General features: G+C 33.7%; 1 protein-coding gene across 1 annotated transcript in view; it reads right to left on the reverse strand.

Annotated features, from left to right (window-relative positions):
• LOC148945657 (uncharacterized) overlaps window positions 1-23225 on the reverse strand; it is a 149429-nt gene that overhangs the window by 33469 nt on the left and 92735 nt on the right. Inside the window, exon 6 of the mRNA XM_089097859.1 lies at window positions 16174-16370. Within this exon, the coding sequence (XP_088953985.1) occupies window positions 16174-16370 (197 nt within the window). The remainder of the gene's footprint in view (window positions 1-16173; window positions 16371-23225) is intronic.

Genomic DNA, 23225 nt, shown 5'->3' on the forward strand with positions numbered 1-23225 from the left:
TTTGTTAGAGTTCTAGTTTACTTTACATGTAGTTAAGAGTTTAGAGTTTTACCTTAGAGACATAGCTTAGAATTTTATTTTAGTTTAGTTTTAGTTAATATTTTAGAATTTTAGCTTAGAGTCATAGCAGAGAGTTTTTGTTAGAGTTCTAGTTTAGTTTAGTTTTAGTTAAGAGTTTAGAGTTTTAGCCTAGAGTCGAGTTTAGTTTAGTTTTAGTTAAGAGTTTAGAGTTTTACCTTATAGTCCTAGCTTAGAGTTTTTGTTAGAGTTATAGTTTAGTTTAATTTTATTTAATAATTTTATATTTTACCTTTGAGTTTCAGTTAGAGTTATAGTTTAGTTTACTTTTAGTTAAGAGTTTAGCGTTTTAACTTGGAGTTTTAGCTTAGAATTTTAGTTAGAGTTCTAGTTTTGTTTAGTTTTAGTTAATAGTTTAGAATTTTAGCTTAGAGTCTTAGCTCAGATTTTTTGTTAGAGTTCTAGTTTAGTTTAATTTTATTTAAGAGTTTATAGTTTTATCTTAGAGTTTTTTTGTTATACTTATAGTTTACTTTAATTTTAGTTAAGAGTTTTATTTTTTTACCATTGAGTTTCAATTAGAGTTCTAGTTTAGTTTTAGTTAAGAGTTTGATGTTTTACCTTAGAGTTACAGTTAGAGTTCTAGTTTAGTTTTAGTTAAGAGTTTGGTGTTTTACCTTAGAGTCTTAGCTTAGAGTTTTTTTTTGTTAGGGTTCTAGTTTAGTTTAATTTTAGTTAAGAGTTTAATTTTGTACCTCTCAGTTTCAGTTAGAGTTCTAGTTTAGTTTTAGTTAAGAGTTTGGTGTTTTACCTTAGAGTCTTAGCTTAGAGTTTTTAGTTAGGGTTCTATTTTAGTTTAGTTTTGGTTAAGAATTTAGAAGTTCAGATTAGAGTCTTAGCTTAGGTTTTGTTTTTAGAGTTCTAGGTTATTTTAGGTTTAGTTAAGAGTTTAGTTTTTACCATAGAGTCTTAGCTTAGAGTTTTCGTTGAAGTTTTAGTTTATTTTAGTTTTAGTTAACAGTTTAGAGTTTTAACTTAGAGTCTTAGCTTAGAGTTTTTGTTAGAGTTGAAGTTTAGTTTAGTAATAGTTAAGAGTTTGGTGTTTTACCATAGAGTCATAGATTAGAGTTTTAGTTAGAGATCTAGTTTAGTTTAGTTTTAGTTGAGAGTTTAGAATTTTAGCTTAGACTCTTAGCTTAGAGTTTTTGTTAGATTTCTAGTTTAGTTTAGTTTTAGTCAAGAGTTTAGAGTTTTTTGCTTAGATTCATAACTTAGAGTTTTTGTTGAAGCTATAGCTTAGTTTAGTTTTAGTTAAGAGTTTATAGTTTTAGCTTAGTTTCTTAGCTTAGAGTTTTTGTTAGAGTTCTAGTTTATTTTAGTTAAGAATTTAGAGTTTTAGCCTAGAGTCTTAGCTTAGAGTTTTAGTTAGAGTTGAAGTTTAGTTTAGTTATAGTTAAGAGTTTAGAGTTTTTAGCTTAGATTCTTAGCTTAGAGATTTTGTTAGAGTTCTAGTTTAGTTTAGTTAAGAGTTTAGAGTTATATCATAGAGTCATAGGTTAGAGTTTTTGGTGAAGTTGAAGTTTAGTTTATTCATAGTTAAGAATTTAGAGTTTTTATCTTAGAGTCATAGCTTAGAGTTTTTGAACTTCTAGTTTAGTTTAGTTAAGAGTTTAGAGTTCCATCTTAGAGTCGTATCTTAGAGTTTTAATTAGAGTTGAAGTTTAGTTTACTTATAGTTAAGGGTTTAGATTTTTAGCTTGGAGTTATAGCTTAGAGTTTTAGTTAGAGTTCTAGCTTAGTTTAGTTTTAGTTAAGAGTTTAGAGTTTTACCTTAAAGTGTTAGCTTATTGTTTTATTTAGAGTTCTAGTTAAGTTTAGTTTTAGTTAAGAGTTTTGAGTTTTACCTTAAAGTCTTAGATTAGAGTTTTAGTTAGGATTGAAGTTTCGTATAGTTTAGTTATATCTAAGAGTTTATAATTTTATATTATAGTATTATCTTAGAGTTTTAATTAGAGTTATTGTTTAGTTTAGTTTTAGTTAAGAGTTATAGCTTCATCATATAATCGTAGCTTAGAGATTTAGTTAGAGTTGAAGTTTAGTCCAAACTAGCATATAAAATTGACAAAATATAAGCATCAGAGTGAATAATTTTTTTATCAACATCCTATGCCAGTTACATTGAAAAAATTGACAGAATCTAAGTGTCAGAGTTAATAATTTTTTTTATCAACATCCTTTGTCAGATGCATCGAATAAAAATTGACAAAATTTAAATATCAGAATGAATAAATGCTTTAACAACATCTCTCATCGGTTTCGCTGGTTAAAATTGGCAAAATCTAAGTATCACTCAGATTAAATTCTACATGAACATCCTTTTTCTCGGATACATAGATTAAAATTAACAAAATCTAAGTGTTAGAGTGATAATATTCTTAATGGCTTGTTAGCTCAGTTGGTTAGAGCGTCATGCTAATAACGCGAAGGTCGAGGGTTCGATCCTCTCACGAGCCATAGTTTTGACCTTCGTATGGTAACTCCATAAGTTATTTTAAGGATATATTTTATATCAACATGCAAAGTCGACATAGCCTTATTTCATTTTTAAGGTTCATTTAGACGAGGTTACGTGTTCAGTTCTATTATTAAAGACAATCGTTCAAACTTGTTCATCTAACCTCCAAAACAATAGGTTAGGTTAGGTATAAATAAATATTAATAAATAAATAGAAACATTTCTACATGTTTAAGTTAGGTTAGGTTAACTTATCATGAGTGCTCATGATAAGTTAACCTAACCTTTTCCGGCGAGTATGGTTAGGTTAGGTTAGGCTAGATTAAGTTCGGTTAGGTTAAGTTAGGTTAGGTTAGCCCATGTACGCTTCACTTAGGTTAGCTTAGGTTAGGTGAGAGACAGGCAAAAAGTTAGGTGTACGATTAGGTTAGGTTAGGTTAGATTAAGTTAGGTTAGGTTAAGTTAGGTTAGGCTAGGTTAGCCTAAGTACGCGCGCGTACGTAGGCTAACCTAGCCTAGCCTAACCTAACTTAACCTAACCTAAATTAATCTAACCTAACCTAACCTAATCGTACACCTAACTTTTTGCCTGTCTCTCACCTAACCTAAGCTAACCTAAGTGAAGCGTACATGGGCTAACCTAACCCTAACTTAACCTAACCTAACTTAATCTAGCCTAACCTAACCTAACCATACTCGCCGGAAAAGTTTAGGTTAACTTATCATGAGCACTCATGATAAGTTAACCTAACCTAACTTAAACATGTAGAAATGTTTCTATTTATTTATTAATATTTATTTATACCTAACCTAACCGATTGTTTTGGAGGTTAGATGAACGAGTTTGAACGATTGTCTTTAATAATAGAACTGCGCACGTAACCTCGTCTAAATGAACCTTAAAAATGAAATAAGCCTATGTCGACTTTGCATGTTGATATAAAATATATCCTTAAAATAACTTATGGAGTTACCATACGAAGGTCAAAACTATGGCTCGTGAGGGGATCGAACCCTCGACCTTCGCGTTATTAGCATGACGCTCTAACCAACTGAGCTAACAAGCCATTAAGAATATTATCACTCTAACACTTAGATTTTGTTAATTTTAATCTATGTATCCGAGAAAAAGGATGATGATGTAGAATTTAATCTGACTGATACTTAGATTTTGCCAATTTTAACCAACGAAACCGATGAAGGATGTTGTTAAAGCATTTATTCATTCTGATATTTAAATTTTGTCAATTTTTATTCGATGCATCTGACAATGGATGTTGATAAAAAAATTATTCACTCTGACACTTAGATTCTGTCAATTTTTTTCAATGTAACTGGCATAAGATGTTGATAAAAAAATTATTCACTCTGATGCTTATATTTTGTCAATTTTATATGCTAGTTTGGACTAAACTTCAACTCTAACTAAATCTCTAAGCTACGATTCTATGCTAAAGCTATAACTCTTAACTAAAACTAAACTAAACAATAACTCTAACTAAAACTCTAAGCTAAGACTCTAAGCTAAAATTATAAACTCTTAACTATAACTAAACTAAACGGAACTTCAACCCTAACTAAAACTCTAATCTAAGACTTTAAGGTAAAACTCAAAACTCTTAACTAAAACTAAACTAAACTAGAATTCTAAATAAAAAAATAAGCTAACAATCTAAGTTAAAACTCTAAACTCTTAACTAAAACTAAACTAAGCTAGAACTCTAACTAAAACTCTAAGCTATAACTCCAAGCTAAAACTCTACACCCTTAACTATAAGTAAACGAAACTTCAACTCTAATTAAAATTCTAAGCTAAGACTCTAAGGTGGAACTCTAAACTCTTAACTAAACTTAACTAGAAGTTCAAAATCTCTAAGCTATGACTCTAAGATAAAAACTCTAAATTCTTAACTATGACTAAACTAAACTTCAACTTCAACAAAAACTCTAACCTATGACTCTATGATAAAACTCTAAACTCTTAACTAAACTAAACTAGAACTATAAAAAAAACTCTAAACTTTGAATATAAGCTAAAAACTCTAAATTATTAAATATAACTAAACTAAACTTCAACTCTAACTATAACTCTAAGATAAGACTCTAAGCTAAAACTCTAAACTCTTAACTAAAACTAAACTAAACTATAACTCTAACAAAAACTCTAAGCTAAGAAACTAAGCTAAAACTATAAACTCTTAACTAAAACTAAGCTAAGATATAGCTTCAACAAAAGCTCTAAGTTATGAATCTAAGCAAAAAACTCTAAACTCTTGACTAAAACTAAACTAAACTAGAAATCTAACAAAAACTCTAAGCTAAGAGTCTAAGCTAAAATTCTAAACTCTCAACTAAAACTAAACTAAACTAGAACTAAAACTCTATGCTATGACTCTATGGTAAAACACCAAACTCTTAACTATTACTAAACTAAACTTCAACTCTAACAAAAACTCTAAGCTAAGACTATAAGTTAAAACTCTAAACTATTAACTAAAACTAAAATAAACTAAAACTTTAACAAAAACTCTAAACTAAGACTCTATGGTTAAAACTATACTCTTAACTAAACCTAAAATAAACTAGAACTCTAAAAAAAAACTCTATGCTAAGAACCTAAGCTAAAACTCTAAACTATTAACTAAAACTAAACTAAAACTCTAACTCAAAAATCTAATATAAGACTCTAAGGTAAAACTCAAAAATCTTAACTAAAACTAAACTAGAACTCTAACTGAAACTCAGATGTACAAAATCAAACTCTTAACTAAAATTAAACTAAACTAGAACCCTAAAAAAAAAACTCTAAGCTAAGACTCTAAGGTAAAACACCAAACTCTTAACTAAAACTAAAATATAACTATAACTTAAACTATAATTCAAAACACAAACATATTAAATAAAACTAAAATAGAATTATAATTTAAAATAAAATGTAAAAAAATAAAACTCTGAAATAAAATAATATTAAAATAGAAGTATAACAAAAAAAACTCTGACATGGAAATATAAATTATTAAGTTAAATTAAACTAAACTCGAGCTCCAACAAAAACTATGAGCTAAGACTTAAAGATAAAATTCTAAACTCTTAACTAAAACTAAGCAAAACTAGAACTATAACTAAAAATATAAGCTAAAACTCCAAGGTAAAACTCTAAACTATTAACTAAAAGTAAACTAAACTAGAACTCTAACTGAAACTCAAAGGTAAAATATCAAATTCTTAACTAAAATTAAACTATACTCGAACTCTAACAAAAACTCTAAGCTAGGACTCTAAGGTAAAACTCTAAACTCTTAACTAAAACTAAACTAAACCCGACTCTAGGCTAAAACTCTAAACTCTTAACTAAAACTAAACTAAACTAGAACTCTAACAAAAACTCTCTGCTATGACTCTAAGCTAAACTTCAAAAATATAGACTGAAACTAAACTAAAATAAAATTCTAAGCTATGTCTCTAAGGTAAAACTCTAAACTCTTAACTGCATGTAAACTAAACTACAACTCTAACAAAATTATAAGCTACGACTATATTATAAAACTCTAAATTCGTAACTAAAACTAAACTAAAATTCAAAGCTAGTAATCTAAACTATTAACTAATACTAAACTAGAATAGAACTCTAACAAAAACTCTAGGCTAAGAATCTAAGATAAAACTCTAAACTCTCACATAAAACTAAAGTAATCTAGAACTATAATTAAAACTCTAAGTATAAGCTAAAACTCTAAACTAAACTATATCTTCAACAAAAAACTATAAACTAAGACTCTAAGCTAAAAAACACTAAACTCTTAACTATATCTAAACTAAACTAGAACTCTAATAAAAACTCTAAGCTAAGACTCTGAGCTAAAAACTCTAAGCTCTTAACTAAAACTAAAATAAACTTCAACTCTAAAAAAAATTCTAAGCAAAGACTATAAGCTAAAACTCTAATCTCTTAACTAAAACTGAACTAAACTAGAACTTCGACAAAAACTCTTGGCTATGACTCTCAGCTAAAAACTCTAAACTCTTAACTAAAACTAAAATAAACTATAACTCTAACAAACACTCTAAGCTAAGATTCTAAGGTAAAATTCTAAACTCATAACTAAAACTAAACTAGAACTCTAACGAAAACTCTGAGATATGACTCTAGGCTAAAACTCTAAACTCTTAACTAAAACTAAACTAAACTAGAACTCTAACAAAAACTCTCTGCTAAGACTCTAAGCTAAAATTCTAGAATTTTAACTAAAACTAAACTAAACTAAAATTCTAATCTATGTATCTAATGTAAAACTCTAAACTCTTAACTAAATTTAAATTAAAAAATAACTATAACAAAACTCAAAACTAAGAATCTATTTTAAAACTCTAAACTATTAAACAAAACTAAAATAAACTAAAATTTTAAGATAGGTCTCTAATGTACAACTCCAAACTCTGAACTAAAACTAAAATAAACTAAAACTCTAACTAAAAACTCTAAGCTAAGACATTAAGTTAAAACACCAAACTATTAACTAAAACTAAACTATAACTCTAACTGAAACTCATAGGTAAAAAATCAAACTCTTAGCTAAAATTAAAATAAACTATAACTCTAAAAAAAAAAACTCTAAGCTATAATTCTAAAATCTTAACCAAAACCAAAATAAAATAGAACTCTAACATAAAACTCTAAGCTAATACATTAATCTAAAACTCTAAACTCTTAACTAAAACTAAACTAGAACTCTAACTGAAACTCATAGGTAAAAAATCAAACTCTTAGCTAAAATTAAACTAAACTAGAACTCAAATTAAAACTCTAACCTAAGACTCTATGGTAAAACACCAAACTCTTAACTAAAACGAAACTAAAACTCTAACTGAAACTCAAAGGTAAAAAAATCAAACTCTTAACTAAAATTAAACTAAACTAGAACTCTAACAAAAAAACTCTAGGCTAAGACTAAGCTAAAACTCTAAACTCTAAAATAAAATTAAAATAAACTAGAACTCTAACAAAAACTCTAAGCTAAGACTCTAAGCTAAAACTCTAAACTATTAACTAAAACTAAACTAAACTTGAATTTCAACAAAAACTCTAAGCTAAGACTCTAAGCTAAAAACTCTAAACTCTTAACTAAAACTAAACTAAACTAGAACTCTAACTGAAACTCAAAGGTAAAACATCAAACTCTTAACTAAAATTAAGCTAAACTAGAACTCTAACAAAAACTCTAAGCTAAGACTCTAAGCTAAAACTCTAAACTATTGTCTAAAACTAAACTAAACTAGAACTTCAATAAAAACTCTAAGCTAAAAACTCTAAACTCTTAACTAAAACTAAACTAGAACTCTAACTGAAACTCATAGGTAAAAAAATCAAACTCTTAGCTAAAATTAAACTAAACTAGAACTCTAACAAAAAAACTCTAAGCTAAAATTCTAAAATCTTAACTAAAACTAAACTAAAATAGAAATCAAATAAAAACTCTAATATAAGACTCTAATGTAAAACATCAAAATATTAAATAAAACTAAAAAAAAAATATAACTTAAAAAAAAATGTAAAAAAATAAAAATATCAAAAAAAATTAAAATAAAATATAAATATAAAAAAAAAAACTCTAAGCTAATACTAATCTAAAAATCTAAACTCTAAAATAAAATTAAAATAAACTAGAACTCTAACAAAAACTCTAAGCTAAGACTCTCTGCTAAAACTCTAAACTATTAACTAAAACTAAACTATACTAGAACTTCAACAAAAACTCTAGGCTAAGACTCTAAGCTAAAAACTCTAAATTCTTAACTAAAACTAAATTAAACTAGAACTATAACTGAAACTCAAAGGTAAAACATCAAACTCTTAACTAAAATTAAACTAAACTAGAACTCTAACAAAAACTCTAAGCTAAGACTCTATGCTAAAACTCTAAACTATTAACTAAAACTAAACTAGAACTCTAACTGAAACTCATAGGTAAAAAAATCAAACTCTTAGCTAAAATTAAACTAAACTAGAACTCTAACAAAAAAATTCTAAGCTAAAATTCTAAAATCTTAACTAAAACTAAACTAAACTAGAACTCAAATTAAAACTCTAAGCTAAGACTCTAAGGTAAAACACCAAACTCTTAACTAAAACTAAACTAAAACTCTAACTGAAACTCAAAGTTAAAAAAATCAAACTTTTAACTAAAATTAAACTAAACTATAACTCTAACAAAAAAACTCTAAGCTAATACTAAGCTAAAACTCTAAAATCTAAAATAAAATTAAAATAAACTAGAACTCTAACAAAACTCTAAGCTAAGACTCTAAGCTAAAACTCTAAACTTTTAACTATAACTAAACTAAAGTAGAACTTCAACAAAAACTCTAAGCTAAGACTCTAAGCTTAAAACTCTAAACTCTTAACTAAAACTAAACTAAACTAGACCTCTAACTGAAACTCAAAGGTAAAACATCAAACTCTTAACTAAAATTAAACTAAACTAGAACTCTAACAAAAACTCTAAGCTAAGACTCTAAGCTAAAACTCTAAACTATTAACTAAAACTAAACTAAACTAGAACTTCAATAAAAACACTAAGCTAAAAACTCTAAATTCTTAACTAACACTAAACAAGAACTCTAACTGAAACTCAAAGGTAAAGCATCAAACTCTTAACTAAAATTAAAGTAAACTAGAACTCTAACAAAAAGCGGCGCATCCCTGCGGCGCATCCCTGCGGGGCATCCCTGCGGAGCTTCCCCCCACCCGCGGCGCATCCCCCTGCGGCGCATCCCCATGGGGCGCATTCCTTCCCCGCGGTGCTTCTCGGGCCCGGGGGACCTTTGAGGACCGGGGGGGGCCTTTGGGGTCCGGGGGCCCTTTGGGGGTCCGGGGGCCCTTTGAGGACCAGAGGAGGGCCTTTGAGGGTCTGGGGTGGGCCTTTGGGGGTGCCGGTGGCCCTTTGGGAGCTTGGGGGACCTTTGAGTACCGGGGGTTGCCTTCGGGGTTGGGGTAGAGGGATTGGAACCCTTTGGGGTTGGGGTAGAGGACCTCACAACACTGTTCAAATGGAACTTGTGTATTATAACGACCACAGAGTTTCACCCTCAAATTCTCTTCTAAAATCTTCTTTCAAAATGTCTCTAACTGTTTCGCCAAAATAATCCCATAAAATGGATAAAACGGTTTCGCCCAAATAATCCCTAAACGTAATTTCAGCGTGTTCCTTTTGTTTTTGGCATCTCTGCGCTGAGGCATTTCAAATTAATAAGAAACCTGATTCCCGCGCTAAAACAATTCATCGCTAAGATGTTTCTTGGAGAATTGTTTCCATGGCGTTTGGTTATTAATATCCTTTGGAGTTCGACCAAAAGAGTTGTTTCCGAGGCAAAGACATTAATGACTTGGATCTATTCCTGGAGAATCGCTTCTAGGCGAAAATTTTTAAATTATGACAGATGATGTCATTGGTTGATTGATCTGTCAAGAAAGGGGAATTAATTTGTTGTTTCTAAAGGGAATTATTGATTCACGATAGGGGAATTGAGGTCGACAGCACAGGTGTTCCAAATTTCTGGAAACTCATAACATTCGCTGAGAGCGTGCATTTACAACAACAACAACAACATTGACCTTGACATTTGCCTCGGAAACAACAACAAATACTATTTCTGGATCATAACATTCGCTGAGAGCGTGCCAAAAACACACCTGGAGAAAGAGACCATGGAGAAAGAGGTCATTGACCCCATTAACCCCGTGTTCTCCCTAGGGACTCTATGCCCATATATGGAGTCCCGTCAGTATTCTATGCCCATATAAGGAGTCCTGTCACGAGTAGAACCCCCTCCTCTACTTTTATAAGCAATAAAAATGTTTAGAAAAGCGTTTCGTAGCGCTTTTAGCGTTAAGTACTTTAATCGAGCGAGTCTTCAATTCAGCTATATTAGATAGTTGTATCTCATAACCATCATATAAATATAAATAGCAAATAAATAGCAATAAATAGCATCATATAAATAGCAAAAAACAGTAAAAAAATGGGTTTATTCGAAACAGACGAAAAAATTATATTCAGACCCTGAGGAATGAGGACAAAGCCAGAAAAATTATTACTTGACTGAAAAAATATGCTTCTAAAAAGAATAGTCTTAAAACTGTTGACTCATAATACTGAGTTGAGACTATTTTCGGTTTCTTCACCTGTCAAAAATGAATTTTTTTTATTATTATGGCAAATATACCCCCCCCCCCCACAAAAAAATTAACGGGGTTAAGGCATGACCTTTTGAAACTAGACAAGATGGATGCTTGGAGCAGCAGTTTTGTATCATAGGCAGCGGAATAGCGCTGCCTAAGTAAAGAACGATGTTGGCACAATGTATTATTTTTTTTTCCGGACCAGTACACTTCGTATCGAAGGAGTTGAATTTGAAACTTCGAAAAGGGCTCATTCGATTGGAAATTGGAGTGGCTAGTGCCCTTTTTAATAGTCGAAAGTGATTGGAAGGTCATTAACACCCCTTTCTCGCCCTCCACCCCAAACACATCCAATCAAAATTTTGAGATAGCCATTTTGTTCAACGTAGTTGATTTCCAGATGGGAATTATGTTTTTGACTATATGTTTTTGAACTATATTAAGAACTCCATCTCGCTATTTACTGTCCCTAATATTACTCCAATTTCAGATCCCCCCAGGTATGAAATTTTAAATGGCATGGCCCCCATTAATATAACCAAATCTGAAGTAGAAACCCGATTGAAGAATATTAACCCAAATAAATCACAGGACCAATTTGTAGTCAGACTATCCATCTAATAGCTCAATTTTAATCTACAAGGCAAAACAGCATTTAATAGCGTATTGACCGTGCAAACTTATTGTAATTTCTGTTCGTTTTGTGTTTCGTTTATTTAACGATGCTAATTTGTGGTAGTTTGACGCTTGGTAGATCATTTGATTTTATTTTACCTCATTTTTGGTTTAATTCATGTTCGGTACTTTTCTTTGAAAAACTTATTTTGTGGAAACATTTTTTTTAACTAATCTGTAAAAGAAATCTCTAGAAATTGTAGCATATTAGCCTGAACCGAATGGTGAAACTGAAACATCCCAAAGGTTTAGTTAAAAAGGAAACTCAAAAATAAAATTTTCCCCGTATTCGTCTAAATAAAATGTACTAGTACTAGTACACGTTGGTTGAAATTTATTATGCCCTGGTTACACTATTGCCACACTTAATTACGCAAGACTGTAGTTCCAATTATGTATGTCATTCCGAACGTCTCGAATTAAACGTAGTTCAACTCCTAAGCATAAAACTCGGGACTGACCAATCAGAGTCAAAAGCTAAGGTGTAATTTTTTGAAACTAGGGAAGATGCAAGCTTAGAACAGTAGTTTTTCTGTCTGTAACAGGAAAACAGGATATAATAGAAGGACAAAGTATTAATAAAGAATAGTTGGAAGAAATTTACTGGTGGTACAAGCTCTTCAACCCAATTTCTTGCCATTTTAGTTTTTCTGGTTCTTAAGTACAGCTGTGGTGTTAGAATCAAGAAAAACTCATGTCATTCATATAATATAACTTTTTTTCATTGACAAGTGTGACTTCGATGTAGCTTGCAGCGTTGCCACCCTGGTCAGTTCTTAAAGTGCTACAATTGCCCAAATTTGCGTGCTTTACAGCGATTTTCGGTGCTACGAACGAAAAATTGATTGTAATAGTGCTAAAAAAGCACTTTCGTGCTATATATGGCAATCCTGAGCATGTGTTATAGTGCTACACATAATGAAATAGTGCTACAATAGCACGTGATACAGATGGCAACCCTTGTAGCTTGTGCATAAAGCTCGTACTGTTGACTGATCGGCCAAAACTGTTGACTGAGGGCACAGTTTATAGACAGTAAGCTTATCGCAGATAATTTCTGGTCTTCGGTCTCGGTGCGAACAAAAAGCTCCTCCCACTTATTTCTGCCTTAGCGGATTAGTCTGTTATCGTCAATCACTGAGAAATGGTTACCAAGTGCATTATTCGTAATTGCGAAAGCAGAAAAAAACTTGGTGAGCCAGCCAAGTGGTTTGCAAGCGTGCCATCTCACAGGTATGAATTAATTTATATTCAAATTATGACTTAATCTATTATTTACGTGGACTCAACTGATTGGCCTATGTAGGATTTTATCAAAAAGGGGGCGGGGGGGGGGGGTTGATGAAATTTGTGAAAATAAGGAATTTTTTCTTCTTCTAATAACTGGTGGGGTAGGTGTGATGGTTTCAGGGGCGGATCCAGGATTTTTTAGGGGGGGGGGGCGCAAAATAGGTTGATTCGACCAACTTACGTTAGGAGCAAGTTTAATTAATGCAAACTTGCGTTAATTAGGTAGATAACAATACTTTAGACTACTTTACGGGGTTACCCCTCGCCCCCCCCCCTCTGGATCCGCAACTGGATGGTTTATCATTTTTTTTCACGTCGTGATATTTATTTTCTCAGATTGTAGTTCCTATGATATTTGAAAAATCTAGTTACCTGTTTTGGCAGAGAGCCTAGATAAAACTAGTTTTGTTTTCAATCAATGTTTTCATATGAAATGGGCAGACCTTTCCTGAACTTTAAACAATAAACACCTCTGTTTGAAAATCTTTGCACTTTCTGAATTTAGATAGCGATAAGGGTTCCTGATTGAGAACAATTTTAGGACTTGAGTTCTAATTATTGGTTGTTGTGGTAAAAGTTGCCACAATAGCCCTATTTATTCCTTGTCTTTCTTTCCATTCTTAAACCAATGTTATATTTACCTTTTGCATTATTACAGCCCACTATATATACATTTATATAAATTTATATGCAGTGTTACAGCCATACCAATTATTCTCCTTTCCTTTTTTATTCTTTAATAATAATTTCTGGTCATTTTGAGTTTGAGTTATTGTAGGCTTCTATTTCTACTGACCTTAAGCTTAATATGGCCTTTACTTTTCTTTAAAAAAACTTTCTTTTTCGTAAAGTTTTCGTAGTATATATATATATATATAAATATATATATATATTAAATAAAAAAAAAAGTTTTTTAAACTGAAAGTAAGGAGCGACATTAAAACTTAAAACGAACAGAAATTATTCTGTATATGAAAGAGACTGTCTCCTCCTCAACGCTTCGCTCTTTACGCTAAATTTTTTTATTGTTTTAAAAAATAAAGTTGTGAGACAGAGTCAAACTTTTGCGTAAAGAGCGAGGCGTTGAGGAGAAGACAGTCTCTTTCATATACAGAATAATTTCTGTTCGTTTTAAGTTTTAATGTCGCTCCTTACTTTCAGTTTAAAAAACTTTTTTTTTTATTTAATTTTTGAACGTTTTTGAATAAATGCAGGTTTTGATCTTGGCTCACCGTACATGAATAATTAAAACAAAATTTTCATATTGATTTACTTTTATTTAGTTAAATGGCTTTCTCGAAACTTGTTTAATTTATTTACGAACGTTTTTATTAGTAATAAATATACGTAACTTACGAATTAACTTACGTAACGAACTTCTATATTCATATATTTTTAATACGTTTATTAGGGGGTTAGCCCCCTAGTCAATACCTTGCTCTTTAAGCGAATGTTCAACGTCCCAATTCTTTAGAAATGACCGCTTAATCACAAAGGCCGTTAATTAGAATAAATAGCTCTTATGAAAGTACTAAAAAATCTTTGGCTTAAAGAGTGAGGCATTGACTACGGGGTGAACTCAATTATATATAATATTTTCTGTTCGTTTAAAGTTTCGATGTTGCTGCTGTTGCAGTTGAAATACTTGTTTTTTTATATTAAGTTTATGATCTTTTTTTAAATAATGCTGGGAAGTCCGGCGCCCCCTTCATAGTAATGTCCCTCCCCCCATGAAAACTTCCTTCATGGAAAGATCCTCCAACATAACCCCTGACCAACCCACCCCCCCCACTACCAGGAAAAATCTCCCCTGAAAACGTCTGTGTACTTGCAAATAGCCAGTACTATATGTTAACATTGGGTAAAGTTAATAACTTTCAGCCCTCCCCCCGGGAACTTCGGGGGATTAAGTCATCCTTAAAGACATACTTATAATATTTTCGAACATGCTGAACAAAATGGCTATCTCAAAATTTTGATCAGGTGACTTTTGGAAAAAAATGAGCGTGGGGGGGGCCTAGTTGCCCTCCATTTTTTTTTGGTCACTTAAAAAGGGCACTAGAAATTTTAATTTCCATTCCAATTAGCCCTCCCCCGATTTTCTAGGAAAACTGGTTCTATACGAACACCCCTGGTAAAAAAAAAAAAAAAAAAAAATAAACACGCACCCGTGATATTTATTCTGCCAAAAAAATGCAAAATTACCCATTTTTGTAGATGGAAGCTTGAAACCTCTACAGTAGGATTCTCTGATATGCTGAATATGATGGTGTGATTTTAATTAAGGTTCTATAATTTTTAGGGAGTCTTTCCCCCTTTGTTCGAAAATCAGCCAAATTTTCTCAGGCGCCTAACTTTTGATGGGTAGGATTAAACTTGATGAAATTTCTATATTTGAAATCATCATTAAAATGTGAGTCTTTTGGTGTATCTATTTGTATCAAAATACCGTGTTCTAGAGTTTTGGTTACCATTGAGCCGGGTCGCTCCTTACTTAGGCTACAGTTAGTTAAAACGAACTGTTTGAGATATATTTATATATATATATATATATATATATATATATATATATATATATATATATATATTTATATCGGCGCGTGCAAACAACTCCTCTCATTTGATCTGCCATCAGCGGTCCAATTACCCTGGAACACGTATTTTGGCAGAAACTTTCTCAAAATGCCTTTGAAACCAACTTGAAACTTCGAAACCTATTTTTAATTCCTAAAAAAATCTAATAATAGCATTACACTACTAACTACCGGTTTTCATGTATGTATTGGAATAAATTAATTTAAAATTTGTTTCTTCAAAATTAGTGTTCCAACGTTGAAGTCAAGTTTCGCGTCCAAGAGAAATCTGACTTGTCTACCCGTGAAAAGATCTGACTTCGCTTATGTTTATATCTGCCAAAACGTTCTCCGGAACACTCGCACCCCTGTCCGGGTTTTTATAATGGGAGAGATAGAGAATGATCATACTGCTAATTATATAAACTGTGACTGAGGGCGAAAAGATATATAATTAAAATTACTGTTGTAGTGAAGGGTTTTGCATACGTCCCCAGGAAAACACCTACGCGTTAATTATGGAAATTCAATCTGTTTACAAAATTACATGTAGAATATATGATGTGTAATCAATCAGCTCAAGGTAAAGAACTGTAAGTAAGGAGCAATACTCCTTACTGTATTTGATAATGGCAATCAAATTCAAAAATTGAATTTCGACATAAATAAAGCATTAAAAGAATTGTTTTTTTACGCTGATTTTAAAAATATAAAGTTCCTTGAGTTTAATGTTTGACGTCAAACGCCACGAGCCTGAGAGAATTTCTCTGAGAAATTTGCAGGGGGAACTCACCTAGCCCTATAATCATCAGTTAATAAAATGCATCATCCAAAGTAGATGCTAGATATTCAGCAGACTCATGCATCAGACAGTAGAATCGCACATTATTATGTTCTTGTAGACTGAATGCCCTTTTTCTTACCTTCATGTTTCGGTTTTCTATAACCAGGTTTCCCTTATCGCGAACTTCAATTTCAAGCAACTGTTTTGTAGACTGTAAATCATCTCTTAGTTGATCGATATCTTCGAGTTCTTCCTCTTCCTCTTCAATCAGCTCACCGGCCTCAATCTTTTGAATTTGCTCTTCCACAGTAAGCTGCCTTCGAAAAACTTTTAAACCTAAAAATAAATATTTTTTTCAAAAACAAATTGGAAATAGATAGCTTAAATAATCCTTATCATTAATTCAATAGTCTGGTTAAGGAGATGTAGACAGGTTGTACACCCACCTGGCGTGTTTTTTAGCAGCCCATTTAGTTCAATTAACAGCATTATTTTTCTAGTGATGATACTTAAGTAAAAGAGAAGCTTTCTGTTTGAATTTCACGGAATTGCAAAGTGTGCTAATGGCCAAGTATCAAACAGTTCGTGGTAACGAACTGTAAGTAAGGAGCAACCCGGCTCAATAGTAACCGAAACTCTAAAATACAGAATTTTGATACTAATAGATACATCAAAAGAATCGGATTTTTATGCTGATTTCAAATATATAAGTTTTATCCAGTTTAGACCTACCCATCAAAAGTTACGTGACTGAGAAAATTTGCCTTTTTTCGAAAAAAGAAGGAAACACCCCCTAAAATCAGCGTATCAGAGAAGTTTAAAGTAGAGGTTTCAAGCTCCTATCTGTAAAAATGTGGAATTTTTTTTTTATAAGAAGAAAGGTCACGAATGCGTGTTTATTTGTTTTTTTTCTTTTTCCCAGAGGTGACCGTATCGACTCAGTGGTCCTAGAGTATCGCAGGAGGACTCATTCAAATGGAAATTAAAAGTTCTAGTGCCCTTTTTAAGTGACCAAAAAATGGAGGACAACTAGGCCCCCTCCCACGTTCATTTTTCCCAAATTCACACAATCAAAATTTTGAGATAGTCGTTTTGTTCAGAATGGTCGAAAAATATAACAACTATGTCTTTGAGGATGATTAATCCCCCACAGCCCCCAGGGTAAGGGCTGCAAGTTATGAACTTTTCCCAGTGTTTACATATAGTATTGGTTATTGGGAAGTACACAGACATGTTCAGGGAGTATTTCTTCTGGTAGTGCGGAGGGGGGGGGGGGAGGGATCGAGGGGTTATTTGGGAGGATCTTTCCATGGATGAATGTTTTCATGGGGGAAAGGACATTGCTATGAAGGGAACACCGGATTTCCCATCATTATTTAAAAAAAACGATCAGAAATGAAATTAAAAAAAACAAGTTTTTCAACTGAAAGTAAGGAGCACTTCAAAACTTAAAACGAAAAGAAATTATTACGGATATGATTGGGTGTGCCCCCTAGTCAATACCTCGCTCTTTACGCTAATGTTTATTTTAGTACTTTTTTTATTAAGAGCTATTTATTCTAATTAACGGCCTTTGTGATTAAGGGGTCATTCTTAAGGGATTGGAACAGAATTTGAATTTTAGCGTAAAGAGCGAGGTGTTGACTAGGGGGCAAACCCCCTAATATACTTAATAAAAATATACGAATATAGAAATACGTTACATAATTTAATTTGAAAGTTACGTATATTTATTACCAATCAAAAGGTTCGTAAATAAAATTAAACAACTTTTGAGAAAGCCATTTGACAAAAAAAGTTAAATTAATATGCAAATTTCGTTTTAATTATGCATGTACGGTGAGCCAAAACCAAACGAAACTTTTAAAACAATAAGAAACTTTTGCGTAGCGAGCTAGGCGTTGAGGAGGGGACAACCCCTTTCACACACGGAATAATTTATATTCGGTTTAAGTCTTAATGTCACTAATTACTTTCGGTTAAAAAAAACTTGTTTTTTTATTTAATTACATTAGAAGCAAGAAATGAATGGTTTTAACAAACCAAAATAAAAGCTAAGTAGGTAAAATGGGCTGAGAACTTATGGAATATAAACAAATAAAAACATGTCATATAATATATTTTTATATATAATAAAAAATATATAATATAATATATTTATAATATAATCATTCAATATAATATATAATAAAATATATAATATAATATAACATAACATAATTATATATAATATATAATTTATAACATAATATATTTATTATATGGAATATAAAAAAAGCGGGCTCACAATTTGAAGCAATTCCACTAGTAGAAAGGCCTTATTGACTCCCGTACGAACCACGTGGTTTATGGTCCTAATATGGGCATAGAGTCCCTAGGGGAGATGGATTTCTGAGAAATTGATTGCGTAATCAAAGTGTGTCAATGGCCTAAATTTCCAAGGTCGATATTGTTGTTGTTGTAAGTGCACGCTCTCAGCGAATGTCAAGGTCTATGTTGTTGTTGTTGTAAGTGCACGCTCTCAGCGACTGTTATGAGTTTCCAGAAATAGAAAACAGCATTTGTTGTTGTTTTGGACATGTACATGCTCGAGGCGAATGTCATGGTGTCCAGATATAGGAAACAGGATTTGTTGTTGTTGTTGTAAGTGCACGCTCTCAGCAAATGCTATGCCGTCCAGGAATTTGGAACACCTGTGCTGTCGACCTCAATTCACCTATCGTGAATCAATAATTCCCCTTAGAAACAACAAATTAATTCCCCTTTCTTGACAGATCAATCAACCAATGACATCATCTGTCAGACTTTAAAAATTTTCGCCTAGAAACGATTCTCCAGGAATAGATCCAAGTCATTAATGTCTTTGCCTCGGAAACAACTCTTTTGGTCGAACTCCAAAAGATATTAATAAACATTGCCATGGAAACAATTCTTCAAGAAATATCTTAGCGATGAATTGTTTTAGCGCGGGAATCAGGTTTCAATTAATTTGAAATGCATTTGCGCAGAGATGCCAAAAACAAAAGGAACACGCTGAAATTACGTTTAGGGATTATTTGGGCGAAATCGTTTTAGACAGTTTATGGGATTATTTGGGCGAAACGGTTAGAGACATTTTAAAAGAAGATTTTAGGAAAGGTTTTAGAAGAGGATTTGAGGGTTAAACTCTGTGGTCGTTATAATACACAAGTTTCATTTGAACAGTGTCGTGAGGTCCTATACCCCAACCCCAAAGGGTTCCGATCCCCACCACCCCAACCCCGAAGGAAGCGCTCGGTCTTCAAAGGTCCCCCAAGCTCCCAAAGAGCCCCCGCCCCCCCAACGCCCTCCTCAGCCCCTCAAAGGCCCTCCCCAGGTCCTCAAGGGCCCCCCAGCCCCCCAAAGGGCCCCCGCCCCCCCCACGCACTCCTCAGACCCACAAAGGCCCTCCTCGGGTCCTCACGGGGCCCCCGGACCCCAAAAGCCCTCCCCCAGTTCTCACCGGCCCCCCCGGCTCGAGACGCGCCGCGGGCCCGGAATGCGCCGCATGGGGATGCGCCACAGGGGGATGCGCCGCGGGTCGGGGGAAGCGCCGCAGGGGAGGCACCGCAGGGAGGCTCCGCAGGGGGAGGCGCCGCAGGGATGCACCACAGGGATGCGCCGCAGGGATGCGCCGAAAACAGTAAACTAAAAAGTAAAAATTTCGAAATGTTATCCCCCAAACGCCCTCCTCAGACCCCCAAAGGCCCTCCCCTGGTCCTCAAAGGTCCCCCGGGCTCCCAAAGGGCCAACAGGCCCCCAAGGGTCCCCCGGGCCCCCAAAGGTCCTCCCCAGGTCCCCAAAGGTCTACTGGGCTCCCAAAAGACGACCCAATCCACAAGGGTCCCGGATCCCCAAACGCCCTCCCTGGGCCCCAAAGGTCCTCCCCCGGTCCCCATACATGCACACCAAAACTTAAACACACGCACGAAAACTTACACACACACACAAAAACATATAAACACACGCAAAAACATACACACACACGCAAAAACTTACACACACACACACAAAAACTAACACAAACACACTCATAAAAAAAATAAAAAAAGCACACGAAAACTTAAAAGAAAAAAAAAACATAAATCAAAAACAAAACAAACACACACACAAACACAAAACGTACAAACACAAACACAATAAATATCACACACACTAGACAAAACTTACACAAACACACAAAAATACACACACACACACACAAAAACTAACCAAAGAACACAAAAAAAAACTCACACAAAAAAGCACAAAAAACTTACAAACACACACTCACACAAAACATAAACGAACACACACGAAAACTAAAACACACACCACAAAACAAAAAAACAAAAAAACAAACACACAAACACACACACACAAAAACTTATACACACACACAAAAAAAACTTACACACACAAAAAACTTACCCACACACACACACACAAACTAACACACACACACAAAAAACTTACATCCACACAAAAAAGATTAGACACACATACTATTACACACACACACACAAAAACTTAGACAAACTCGAAAACTATTACAAGAAATATAAATATGACTTTAACAAAAAAACTTACACACATACAAAAACTTACACACACGCACAAAAACTTACACACACACACACACACTTACACACACACACACACAAACACATACACACACACACCACAACTTACACACACACGCCAAAACTTACACAAACACGCCAAAACTTACACACACACACACAAACACACACACACACACACAAAAACTTACACATGCACACTAAAACTTACATGCACACAAAAACTTAAATGCACACAAAAAATTACACAAACACACACAAAACTTACACACACACACACGAAAACTTACACACACACGCCAAAACTTACACACACACAAAACTTACACACACACACACAAAAACTTACACATGAACACAAAAAAACTCACACACACACGCACAAAAACTTACACACACACACACACAAAAAACTTACACACACACACACGAAAACTTACACACACCCGCCAAAACTTACACACGCAAAAACTTACACACACACACACACAAAAAAACTTACACATGCACAAGAAAACTTACATGCACACAAAAACTTACACACACACACAAACACACAAAACTTACACACACACACACACGAAAACTCACACACACGCAGAACTTACACACACACAAACACACACACACACACACACACACACAAAAAAACTTACACATTAACACAAAAAAAACTCACACACACACACAAAAAAACTTACACACACACACACACACAAAACTAACACACACACAAAAAAACTTACACACACAAAAACTTACACACACACAAACTAACTCACACACACACAAAAAACTTACACACACAAAAACTTACACACACACACACAAACTAACACACACACACAGAAAACTTACACCCACACACAAAAGCTTAGACACACAAAAACTTACACACAGACACAAAAACTTACACCCACACGCAAAAACTTACATGCACACAAAAACTTACATGCACACAAAGACTTACACACACACAAAAACTTACAAACACGCACAAAAACTTACACACACACACAAAAACTTACACACACACACACGAAAACTTACACACACACGCCAAAACTTACACACACACACACACAAAAACTTACACACACACACACACACAAAAACTTACACATGCACACGAAAACTTACACACACACACACGAAAACTTACACACACACGCCAAAACACACACACACACACACAAACTTACACACACACACACACACACAAAACTTACACATGCACACGAAACACTTACATGCACACAAAGACTTACATGCACACACAAACACACACACACACACACACACTACACACACAAACACACACAAAAACTCACACACACACGCCAAGACTTACACACACACAAACACACACACACACACACACACACAAAAACTTACACACGACACAAAAACTCACACACACACGCACAAACACACACACACACACACACACACGAAACTTACACACACACACACACGAACTTACACACACACGCATACGTACACACACACACACACACACACACACACACACACAAACTTACACACACACACACAAAAACACACACACACACAAAGACTTACACACACACAAACACACACACAAACTTACACAAACACACAAAAACTTATATCCACACGCAAAAGCTTAGACACACAAAAACTTACACACACACACAAAAACTTACACCCACACGCAAAGACTTACATGCACACAAGAACTTACATGCACACAAAAACTACACACACACAAAAACTTACACACACACACAAAAACTTACACACACATACAAAACTTACAAACACACACACGAAAACTTACACACACACACCAAAACTTACACACAAACACAAAAACTTACACACACACACACACACAAAAACTAACATAACCACACGAAAACTAACATGAACACAAAAACAGACACACACACACACGAACTTACACACACACGTCAAAACTTACACACACAAAAGCTTAGACACACAAAACTTACACACACACACACACACAAACTTACACACCACATACAAAAACTTACACACACACACACAAAACTTACACACACAAAAACTTACACACACACACACAAACACACACCCACACGCAAAAACTTACACACACCCACACACAAAACACACACACACACGAAAACATACGCACACACAAAAACTTACACACACGCACAAACACACACACACACACAAAAACTACACACACACACACACGAAAACTTACGCACACACACGAAAACTTACACACACACACGCAAAACAAACACACACAAACACACACACACACACACACAAAAACTTACACATGCACACGAAAACTTACATGCACATAAACACACATGCACACAAAAACTTACACACACGCGCAAAAACTTACACGCACACACAAACACACACACACACACACACGAAAACTTACACATACACACGAAACACACACACACACGCCAAAACTTACACACACACAAACACACTTACACACACATACGCACACACACACATACACACACACACACACACACACACACATACACACATACAAACAAACACACACATACACACACACACACACAGAAACTTACACATGCACACGAAAACT

Source organism: Artemia sp. Qi Xiang Cuo, chromosome 12, assembly GCF_049724085.1.
Source record: "Artemia sp. Qi Xiang Cuo chromosome 12, ASM4972408v1, whole genome shotgun sequence".
NCBI lineage: Eukaryota > Metazoa > Arthropoda > Branchiopoda > Anostraca > Artemiidae > Artemia > Artemia sp. Qi Xiang Cuo.